A 12165-nucleotide genomic window follows, 5' to 3' on the forward strand; every position below is an offset into this window, starting at 1 on the left:
TCTGTACTGGTTCCCATTAAAGAAAATATCAAAGCAGTTTAATCAGTACAAAACAGGATCATCAATACAATATAAAACAGGAAAGTCAGCTTGAAGGAACAAGAAGAATGTGAACCTGAAACATTATCCTGTAGTACACTCTAGCAAAAGCCAGAAACAGAATCTTGTCTAAGAGCCCACACAGACCTCCATCAGGCCAAATAATGTTCATGAACTCTGTTCATGTGTTGACACTCATTTCCAACCACCCTCTATCCCAGTGTTTCTCAACCTAGGCAGCTTTAAGCTGTGTGGACTTCAACTCCCAGAATTCCTCAGCCAGCATGCCTGGTTGGGGAATTCTGGGAGTTGAAGTCCACACAGCTTAAAGTTGCCAAGGTTGAGAAACACAGGTCTGCCCAATCTTCCTCTGCTGTGATGGAGGCTAATATAATCATTTCTAGTCTCTTTCTGCAGTAAGGAAGTCTTTTTCTATTTACAGAAAGAGAGAAAAGACAATCATTCCCGATTTTTCATAGAGAGAGTAATGGGGAATGTTCATTCCCAGTCACATCTTAAACATGGAAGGACTTGACCTTTTCCTGCTCCAGCACTGGAAGGACATGAGGCTGGGGAAATTGTAGGAGGAGCCCTGTCTTACTCTACGGTGGAAAAAAAATCAGGAGTCTGGTAGCCCTTTTCTGACTAACAAATTTTATTAAAAGCCATAAGTTTTTCTGAGCTGCAGTTCACTTCATCTGATGAAGTTAAGTCATAAAAGGGGCTACCAGGCATCTCCTGAGGCTGGTGGAAAACGCTTGTCTCCCACCTGTGCATTCATTGCTTTTTCGGCTCCTGGGGAGAACAAGAAGTAAGGTCCGCATAGTCGGGGTACAATAATATTGAGATCTTGCAGCCTAATCTGGGGGCATGACTGTCAGAGTTGTTCACTGATTCAATCATGGAATTAATGAACAGATTAAACAGGGAAAGGGCCACACCTCGCTGTAGATTTATCACCTCAGAGAGCCCCCGTGGTTGTTACACTGGGCTCTCAGACAGGAACTAGTGTATCGTTTATGTATCAAGTAGCTGTCTGTCCATAATAGTATTCTTGAGGTTATCCCACAGAAAGTTCCTGGCTATAGAATCAAGGGCATATTTCTCTGTAGCAAATCAGATACAAGCTCTTCTTTTCTCCCAAATGCTAAGAAAGGGTTGGCAGAGAGAAAAGAAGCTTGGCCTGTGAAATCGTTTGGGGAACTCTCTTGGGTTATATTTAGCTGTGGGACAGAGACTTTGCATGGCTGTTGCAGAGAAAGGGCCATAGCTTACTCCTGTAGGTTATGTCCACTTCTCTTGCTTCGTGGCAGAGGGAAGGAAAGAGTTGTCTCTTTTAGAAGCCACCGGTCCCTTAGAAGGATGTATTCTACCACCTTATTTCTCCCCAAGTAGCTCTCTCATTATGCATGATGGTGGGGAACTGATATAGCTCTGGGAAGAGGGGGCTGGACTAGACGACCTCCAAGGTCCATTCCAATCCTATGATTCTGTGATTCTATGAAGAGCAGAAAGGGAAATGCTTGAGCTGTATTCTGCTTTGTAGCCAACATGGAGACAAGGTAAATATGTTGTGCAGGTTATAACCTGGAAACCTAACTAAGGCGTTTCCTGGCTTGCTTCCCAGGATTACAGTTTAGATTAAAAAGATGGGAAACAGCAGGAGAGACCCTCCCCCCTATTCCTGGTGGTTCATCTGCTAAGCTGGAAGATCCTAGTGGGCAAAAGAAGGAGGAAAAAGATGGGATGGACTGGGGAAGAAAGAACTATAATTTATTACAACTTACTCAGCCATTTCTTCACATTGATTGATTTCATGCCTGTGTTGCTGAAATAGGTGCTGGCAAAAAGCCAGGTTGCAGCTATGGTAAACAGCAGCACCACTATCCGCAGCACACCTAGGCCAGAAGGAAGACAAGGTTGGATGCAAGATGAGTTGAGAAAGCTGGGTGTGTTCCTGAATAAACTCACAAAAACTAACGCTAGCTCTGCAGCCTAAATGTCAGCAACATCACCTCTGAGGTTAATCAAATAAAGCATTACTTTTTAGAACTTGCGTGCCACTGATGAATCAATCCTTTTCAGCTAAGAAATATCAGGAACTCTTCTACTGCTACAGTATTGTCTATTCTCACTGGCAGCAAAGAATCCAAAGGTAGAAGGGCGTGTTTCCTTTTACTTGCCACCTCATTTTCATGCAATATGTGAATCCAGACACTGATTTATTCAACAACCCATGGCTTAAACAACCCATGGCTTATGGCTTGTTCAACTTCTGCCAAGATTCATACATTCTGCTAAGTCATACTGTGGTTGGTTTGGATTTAGCCTAGACTTTGTCATTTGTAAACCATGGCTTATGGCTTAGCATGATGTATGAACCCAACCAACAAGTCATTGTGCAGCCATTCATGACTCAGTGTGATCCATGAACCAGCCAATGAACAAGGATGATGAGGTGGCAGAAAGAATGATCCTCTGAAAAAAGAGGACATCAGAATGAAGACAGTAGGTAAGACAATGAGACAATGTACTCTCAGACTTGCAAGATTCTGTTAATGTAATCTTACAATAAAGTAGAATTAGTGCATTGGTCATGCTTCTTCTCTGGACTACCTTGCAAGGCTGACATAACCCCATCTAATTAATATGGTGGTGGGGAAAGTGGGAGGAAAATTAAGCTAACCATGCAATCCTAACCCTTGGAGGAAAGGAAAGATAGATGAATCCTGCAAATAAATACAGCAAATGAGGCATAAGCAGCCTAAAAAGTGGTGTCTGGATAAAGGAATGGGAAAAATTCTGCCTGTCTCTTCTCCTGAGCACAGTTCAACAACCAAAATCCTCTGCCTGTTTCTTCTTTACCAAGGTCTTTTATCTGACTCCTGAAAGGGAAGGAGCTTTGAAGCTGGGCAACATCCTAGATCAGTGTTTCTCAACCATGGGAACCTTAAGATGTGTGGATTTCAACTCCCAGAATACCCCAGCTAGCATGGCTGGCTGGGGAATTCTGGGAGTTGAAGTCCACACAGCTTAAAGTTTGCAAGGTTGAGAAACACTGTCCTAGATCTTTACCAACTAATACTCAGCTGCTGGACTAGTTAGTTCCCACACTCAGGGTGGGGCCTCAGAAACTGTCCATGCATAGTCAGTGCATCAAATGAATGGGCAGCCACTAAGAGAATGTTCAGAAAGCAGGTAGCTGCTGGGTCTGATTGGTCCTCCCATTCAGATGTCGGCCTGCTTAAAGAAGGATTTATATCTACCTATTGTGGCAACGTGAATTCTTCTCGGACTGTTCGAGCAACAAAGCAATTTTTTGTCCACAGGAACATCCATTCTTCCACAGCCAGAGAGAAGTAGACATTGATATCCTTAGTTGCCCCAGAACCAGGACCAAGGCTTGCTCAACTACAGAATATAGGAGTCAGGGATGGAAGTGTGATTCCATGGGGGTGCAGGGAAAAAAAAGCTTTGCATGAACAGACATCAGTTCAATGATGGACTGATAAAATCCCTTCCATGTTGTTTACTTTCAATGGGAAAATCTGCACTGGCACTGTATGCATGCTTGTGTGTGTATTAAATTGTTTCTCCCTATTCTTGCCTTGCATTTTGAGAATGGTGTTAGCTGATTATAGAAAAGACTTTGTCTAGCTATGTTTCAACTTGGAAACCTCTTCTGGAGTTTTTGCTTGAAACTGAAAGAAATGAAACTTTAATTTGGGGATTTGATGATTAGAACTGTTTATGATATAGAAATAATATGTACTGTTGTTAATTTTATAGTAAGAGGTTAATGCATTTTATAGTTGTATCTGTACCAAAGCAAGTCGGAAGCTATTCTTTTTCTATTCTTTCCTTTTTTTTCTTTTCTGAACTCTTAATTTTGCTCTTTTCCTGATTTTTTTCTTAATTCTTTTTCCTCCCTGTTTCTTTATATTTTATCTGTTGTTGAAACTTAATAACGTTTTATGGGGAAAAAAAAGAGAGAGAGAGAGAATGGTGTTAGTTTAGCCTGAAACCTCTGTCAGTCTTCATGTTAGAAAAGGTGTTTTTTTTTTTGAAAGAATCAGGAATATCTACTTTACCTAAGGAGGTTATATTTTGGACTGTATGGGCTGACTCCTAAAATACCTGCTCTGATAAAGTGAAAGATGGCTGTCAATGATCAGCTGTGCAAGCAAAAACCCAAAGTTTTGAACCTTTTTTCTTTTGATATCAGAACCTCTGTGCTTACCTGTTGCTCGCATACTTTTATTCCAGTGCAGGGAAAGATATACAGAAGCTTATCAGAAAGGACACCAGCCAACCTGTTGAAGCAAAAAGACCAAAGAACTTACTCTGAAGAGGCAAAAAAATTAACTGCTGTAGAATTAAGCAATATATAGCAGGGTGGGAAGGGAGTTGTTTTGATGTGCTGTGTTTGAAATATGATCCTGATTCTTCAGCATGAATGACATGGGCATTTACGGCTGGTTGGTAAACAACAGCATAAATTATTTTTATTTACTACACTGATACCTCAACCTTCCTCAGTGTGCAATGTGTATGACTCTCTATGAGGCTATAATGAAGGTTGGCTTAAGGCCCTCTTTAAAAAAAAAGACAGAAAATAACCTTTGAGCTGTACAGAAAGAAAAAATTCTCCAGCATTTTTTAAAACCGGTTCTCATTTAGTTTTACTTTTTAAAAAATGCTTTCAAATGAGATGAGAAATTCAGTGAAATTCTGGAGGGTGATATGAGGAGACCAAGGATGGCTGTCATCTGTTTCACGGCACAATAATCTCTAGAGTGGACTGCAGTTTCTCCGATATTCAAAGCTTTAATTACATCCCAAGGGAAGAGGTTCTTCATGGAGCTTTTTCATACTGGAGAAGATAGGCAGCTTGAGATAATGCAGAGTGATGGAAAAATGTGACCAGCAAACACGATTGCCTAAGGTAGCCTGGTTGCTATTTAACACAAACCAAAGCACACAGTTCTTCAAGGCAATGAGAGTTTAGCACTGTCTATTTCCCCAGAGTACTGCTGGTAATAGTTTCGTAGTATGAGAGTGTAAGGTGTTTCATGGGATGTCCGGTTTCATTCTGACGTCTTCAGAGTTCCCTTTGATAAAGTTATCAAATTAAGCCTGTAATCAAACAACAAAGGCACAAAGGCAAACACAGCTCTGATATCTGTAACTGGAAATCCATGCCTTATCTAAACAAAGATGTTGAAACGTAAGGAAGAAATAAAGGCTGCAGTACTTCTCCAAAGCATTGCCCTCCAGAAGTATAATAATATGCTTTAAGATGGTGGGAGTTGCAATTAGGATGTGGGAGAAAGTTGCCTGGTTGACATTTCAATGAATTCATTTAATTTTGCATTTGAAAATTCATATGCAACATTCACAGCTCTGTGAATTTTGCAATGCCATTTATCAATCCTCCTACCCTGAGAACATGCATTAAGAAAATGCCTGCACAGAAATACTCATTTTGATTAAAATAATTAATAAAAATGCACTGTAGTACAGAAAGTGGCCTACATTATCCAGGTCACTCTCTTGGTTTGTTATTTGTATATCCCTTTTAATTACTAAGACATCAGCCAGCTTCTTTTGTATGTCTAGTGTAACATCCTTTTCCATGTCATTCTTGTAGCTTGTCATTTTTAAATCCACTTTCAAATCCATCTCAATGTTGCCAGGTAAAATTGGTTCCTCTTCCATAACATCTTTTAAACACAGTCTGTCTATAGAGGCAGATACTCTTAAAATTAACTTCTGGGTGCATTGTTCAAAAATATCCTTTAGTCTGTCCAATATTAAAATATTTTGCTTCATCCTGTATTTGTAAGTCAAATTTAAGTGTTCTTCTCTTTTAATTGTAATCTTTAGTTCCTTCTAGTTTCCTCTAGTGCCCAATTTTTAAAGTCTTATTGTTTTTTTAAAGAATTCAAAACAGAAGCATTTTCCCATGGGGAAGGTTCTTATAATTAATTCTAAAATCTTATTTCAAATTTATCTGGAGCCTTAGTCCATTTGTAACTTTCTAAAATCAAAGTTTTAATTACCCTTTTGCTGTTTATTAAAAAAAGAGATTTTTTTAAAGTCCTTAAACTTGTATTTAAAACTTCTTTCACTAAGGATTGAAGGAAAGTCACCCGGTGCTGTAAAATCTGTGGATCCAAAGATTCCTAATAGCTGAAAGGCAGTTAACAAGCAATTTTTGGAAGTGATTAGAAAAGGAAGTACACAAACCCAGTGTCCTTTTAAAGGTGCCAACCACAGTTTAGCAAGATGGCTATTCCCTTCTCTCCCAGACCTCTAAAACCTGTCTGCTGTCTTGCAGTCTCCTCACAAGGAGCAACTGTCTGGAGCACCTGTGGGCGATCTCAAGTCCTCTCCTTGTCTGGAGAGGAATTACGAAGAGCCAGTCTACTAGCTGGCTCTTCATTTGTCTGTGGTCATTGGCTCTACTTCTTGCGGAGCCATCTTCAGTTTGCCACGTCTTCCTCAGAAGTCAGAACTGAAAGTTGAACTAGATTGATCTGCTCCAATAGAAACCTACTTATGGTCAGAACATGGCAATGTAAGCCAATGGCTGAAGGCTCAAGGTATGGGACCAATTTTTGGTCTAGTTTGGAATATTGCTTGGTGCTAGAGTATTTCAAGGCATGCCTGCTTCCTTATCTACTTATCAAGAATGTTTGCCATCGCTGGATGCCCTATTCTTGGTGCCCCTGTCAAGTGAAGTAAGGCTGTTGGCTGCAAGAGAGTGGTAGTGGCCCATTTCCAGAATGCTCTCTTTAGAGAGGCGTGCCTGGAATGCATTTTAATTTTAATTTTAATTTTGGGGAGCCATCTGGCAAATAATTTCTCTTCTCTCAGGCATCTCTATAGCTGTATAGAGAATTTGATTTTAAAGTTCCCACTCTGCATTGTGACAGTGTATTTCTTGTTTCCTGTGATGTTTTAATTGCATGGTGCTCCTTTAATTGCATTATACTCCTTTAATGTTTTCCTTTTAGAAGCATTTTTAGAAATTCTTAATGCTTTAAGTCACTTTATAATCTGCCCAGAGAACTTTGATCATTATGTAGATTAGATATACAAGAAAGAGTAATGAATAATAAGAATGGTGCTGTTCAAGGCTAAGCCCACTGAATTTTGCATTAATGCAAATATAATGTGGAAATGCAGACATCCACCCAAACTGGCATGCTTAACAGACAAAATGGGAAAACATGATCTCACTTCTCCACAATGCAGAGATGCAAACCAGGCTAAAGTCTTATACAATAGGATATTTTACAGTTAAATGTGAGGAAAACCTGATGGACTAAGAGTGGGGATGAGCAAAATCTACCATTCTAAGACATAAAAACTTCAGAGAACTCTGGAATGTTCTGATTCTCTTCTGGACCTTTAGATGTGGCCATTCCAAGGGTGATCAGGAGGTTTTACAAAAAGTAATCCTGTGGAGCCCCAGACAAAACAGGCTGGTTTCAGGGCTAGATCATGTCCAGAATATTATAACTGGCTTCCATTTCAGAGGATGGATTTTAAAAAGTCATCCTCGGACCACAAAGTCCATTTCTGACCACCATCAGAATCGTAGGATCAGGATGAACATTCCACTCCCAGCACGGTAGTTGATGCACTTCCTAATCAAAAGTAAGGAAGAGTTCACTCTTGATAGTAGCTCAAATGATGAAATATGAGTGTTTTAATGCCAATGTAAAGGGCACTGCATGAAATAATTATGACAGGTGACATCCAGATGTGTTAAGACCACTACATCCAAAATTCCCAACCACCATAACCAGTGCAAATACTGGGATTTATAATCGAAACACACTGGCAGGGTACCATACTGGCATGGTTGTTCTACAATTACTGTGTCTACAGTTTTAGTGAAAATTATAGATAACTATGGATTTCAAGTAGAGGCTTCCAATCCTTGAAACGTATAGCATCAAAACATTTGGACAGACCTGACAACGCTGACTTTTCACTCACTTCAGCATGCAGATCAAAACAGAATTCCAGATTGATTGCTGGAACAAAGATGACTTCTCACTCAGTCACACTCCTTTGCATTCAGGTAGCTGAATAATTTTAGTTTAAACACCTTTTTAAGGAGAGAAGCTAAGTTGCTTTTAGCAGAATAATGCCAAAGTTGTACAATGGATAAAAGAACTGCGGAATAGAGATGCCTTTTGGACTTCTAAAGCTGCCTATTATTCTACATCAAGGTGGCAGCCTTTTTTCTATTCAGAACCTCATTCTCTCAGAAGTAATTCACCTGGGCTACAGAATGAGCAGGGATGAAGCATATTATACAAGAACCCGAAGCCAAAATTGGGTGAAGACCCTCTGTTTGGTGCCCGATACCTCCTTTCTTCTCTTTCTGATCACCATTTTTCTCTAAGGCATGCTACAGCAAAGAGTTAGATTTACATGCCAAATATTTGGAAATGATATATAGCCTGGAGATCTGACATTATGCTGAGAATCCCATGCTACCAGCCTCGGGCTGAATGTGGAATTAAGGCCCCAGGGTGCTAATTCTGCTATGTCTAAACTCAACCAAGGAAAACAATTGTGAAGAAACAAAGACAATGAATGATGTGTATCAGCTTCTCAGGAACCTTAAATCAGTGACTGAGTTAGTTAAAAACAAAACAAAACATGATTATCTTATTTTCCTAACAAATTAAGAAAATAGAAAGGAGAGAGAGAGAGGGACAGAGGTACATATATTATTTAGGTATACTTTTAAAACCTATCTCCTATTTTTGTTAAGAATTGGTCTGGCCCTGTTTTTTTGTGTGGGAGAGAAGGGTGCATAGCACTCATGCACACACACACACACGCACACACTCACTTCAGATAAAAACAAATTTGGTTAGTTATTATCATAAGAGGGGCTGGGCCAGTGCAAACAGCCATTTTTCAGCCTTTAGTTAAATGCTCTGTATTATGAAAACCAGGTACTCTCTCTGTTACATGTTTTTGTGTTTTAATTCTTTAGAACTGTTTTTAGCTTTGCTGTATGCTGCCCAGAGTTGCTTGTTTGTGAGATGGTGTTGTTTATTCATTTAGTCACTTCCGACTCTTCGTGACTTCATGGACCAGCCCACGCCAGAGCTTCCTGTCGGTCGTCGACACCCACAGCTCCCCCAGGGATGAATCCGTCACCTCTAGAATATCATCCATCCATCTTGCCCTTGGTCGGCCCCTCTTCCTTTTGCCCTCCACTCTCCCTAGCATCAGCATCTTCTCCAGGGTGTCCTGTCTTCTCATTATGTGGTCAAAGTATTTCAGTTTTGCCTCTAATACCATTCCCTCAAGTGAGCAGTCTGGCTTTATTTCCTGGAGGATGGACTGGTTTGATCTTCTGGCAGTCCAAGGCACTCTCAGAATTTTCCTCCAACACCACAGTTCAAAAGCATCGATCTTCCTTCGCTCAGCCTTCCTTATGGTCCAGCTTTTGCAGCCATATGTTACTACAGGGAACACCATTGCTTTAACTATGCGGACCTTTGTTGTCAGTGTGATGTCTCTGCTCTTAACTATTTTATCGAGATTGGTCATTGCTCTTCTCTCAAGGATTAAGCATCTTCTGATTTCCTGACTGCAGTCAGCATGTGCAGTAATCTTCGCACCTAGAAATACAAAGTCTTTCACTGCTTCTACATTTTCTCCCTCTATTTGCCAGTTATCAATCAAGCTGGTTGTCATAATCTTGATTTTTTTGAGGTTTAGCTGCAAGCTAAATTGGATGGATGGATGGATGGATGGATGGATGGATGGATGGATGGATGGATAGATAGATAGATAGATAGATAGATAGATAGATAGATAAGCCAGCCAGCCAGCCAGCCAGCCAGCCAGCCAGCCAGCCAGCCTTGGAAGGTTAGCATTAGCAAGCAATGGCATTTTTCAAGTAACAATGAAAGATCCCGAACCAGGGCACCTTTACGCTCACTACTCAGGTGTCAAACCTATTCAGATCCTTAGCAGTGATCTTTGATAGCACCTGAGTTGGCATTCTAGCAGCAACTTGATAGAAAACAACAGGTGAATCCATTCATAGCCTGCAGATATATGTCCTCACCTGTGGCAGTTCAAGCTGTAGGCAAAGTCACACTGGCTGGCTGAAAAGCTGGCAACTGTAGTATTTCTCAAACCTCCCTCAGTCCACCATTCAGACAGGGGAAAGCTTTCACTCTGCAAATAAAGTTCCACTCAGCTGGTCATCTGACGACGCACATGTATAGGTGTACTATTTGAATAAAGCTTAGTGTGTCCCACTGAAACCAGTGGGGCTATTACACCAGCATCTACCAACATTTATCCAGCCCTCCAGCATTCTACCTGTTCTTCTGATCTTCCTGTTTTTCTTGCTGTTCGGTAGACTTAGTTCAGACGCTCTGTCAGGGCACTGTCAAGGCAGGTGATCCACAAGTACCTCCACTTCCTGGAGATTACTGCTGAATGGGGCATGAGACTCAGAGAACAAGAGCATAAGAAGAAAAAGGCGGGTCAGTTTTATGACTAAGGCATAAATTAGATCACTGAGCCATATGTCATAGTAAACCATTTCCTCAACCTAGGTATTGTGTAGCTGTCTTAGTAAATGTTAAATCAACTATATTAGTCAGAACAAGGAAATATTTCAGGTGTTTCATGAGAAAATCCAATGAAGGAGAATATTGGTATGAATAAAAAGATGAATTATCTAATGATTTCTTTACTTGTTCCCTATGTGGTGAACTTCCTTGATTTCTCTCTCCAACATCACCTCCAGCTTTTTAGCCACCAAGATTGGCTGATTTCCTTGGTGTTTCCAGTTCCTGTGCTAGCTGGGAATTCTGAGTGTGTCATCCAATGCATCTTGGAGGATGCCTCCAACCAAGATTAATTGCACTTGGTCCTGTCTTATTATTAACAGTCATTAGGAGTTGACAAGTCAACTATCACTAGCGCTTAGAGATAAAGCAAGGATGGGTGACAATCAGACTGAGGATACCATATGGCCACAAATTCCTGGTTTTATGATTTCCAAAGCCCCCCAAGTTTGTCAAAATGTAGTGACAAAATGGCAAATAGTAGCACAGGATTTTCTAGTAGTCTTTGGTGGGAAATCTAACAAATAAGATGTGTTAACCCTTTAGTAGGCTTAACACACAATTAATTATTACATATTTTTAATCAGGCCAAAATCTCCATTTTCTCTAACAACATTATTACATCACCTTTTCCCCATTTGTGATCCTTGGCTTCTGGAAATGAATGAATGAATGAATGAATCTCTTTCTCTCCCCCCATCACCAAAAGCTGCAAAAAAGTCATCCTACTTTGAGCCCTGGCTATCTTTTAATACAGTTGACTGACATTTCCTTCCTCTGTCCAAGATGGGATGCAATCAACTTAAGGACATTCAAGGCTTGAGTGTTTCACATGAGATAATTACTGTACTGTTAGATATTTAGATAGTACTCTAAACTGCAATAAATTGTTTAATGTTTTACTGGGTGTTGCTCAATGTTTGCTACTGAAGGTATGCCTGAAATGTCCTGTTCAACTGATCTAGGACAGAAGTGGCCTGTCTGATGACCTATCTGTTCAAGACACTTCCTGAAACAAATCATTGCACTCAAATGTAACCTCAGTTGATCTAAAAATATAAAGTAGCAGATTCTTTCATACAATGGCCTCTGCTTCATAATCATTTCATATTAAAAAGGATGAGGACTTTTTAGCCACAACTACCACATTGAGCTACAAAAATCTGAAGCCCATCAAAAATAATTACTGCATTATGATTTAGGGCAGCCTTTCTCAACTAGAGTTCTGTAAGAGGTCATTAGCAGTTTTGGGGAAGATTGTGACTGAAAAAAATAAACCTTGTTTTTTGAACTTTGTGCATTGTGCAGTGCTAGTTCTTTATATGCAAAACTACTCTTGCATATACCATTCCTTATTAGCATCTTATAGAGTAGAAATTTGTGAAAAGATTTTTAGGCCTATCCGGATAAGGTAAAAAATAAATCAAGTTGGAATTTTTTTTTAAAAAAGGAAAAACTAAAGTTTTCTCTCCCTACACTACTGACTTGAATTAGAGTTGAT

At 40.0% G+C, this 12165-nt stretch overlaps 1 protein-coding gene across 1 annotated transcript in view; it reads right to left on the reverse strand.

The window, feature by feature from the left end:
• FAM3D (FAM3 metabolism regulating signaling molecule D) overlaps positions 1-4376 on the reverse strand; it is a 28775-nt gene extending 24399 nt beyond the window's left edge. The window contains exons 1-2 of the mRNA XM_063291514.1: positions 4280-4376; positions 1827-1937 (exon numbers count right to left, since the gene is read on the reverse strand). Coding sequence (XP_063147584.1) covers positions 1827-1937; positions 4280-4292 — 124 coding nt within the window. The 5' untranslated portion in view covers positions 4293-4376. The remainder of the gene's footprint in view (positions 1-1826; positions 1938-4279) is intronic.
• Positions 4377-12165: the final 7789 nt, after the last annotated feature.

The sequence above is a fragment of the Candoia aspera genome, chromosome 2 (genome assembly GCF_035149785.1).
Source record: "Candoia aspera isolate rCanAsp1 chromosome 2, rCanAsp1.hap2, whole genome shotgun sequence".
Classification (NCBI taxonomy): Eukaryota; Metazoa; Chordata; class Lepidosauria; order Squamata; family Boidae; genus Candoia; species Candoia aspera.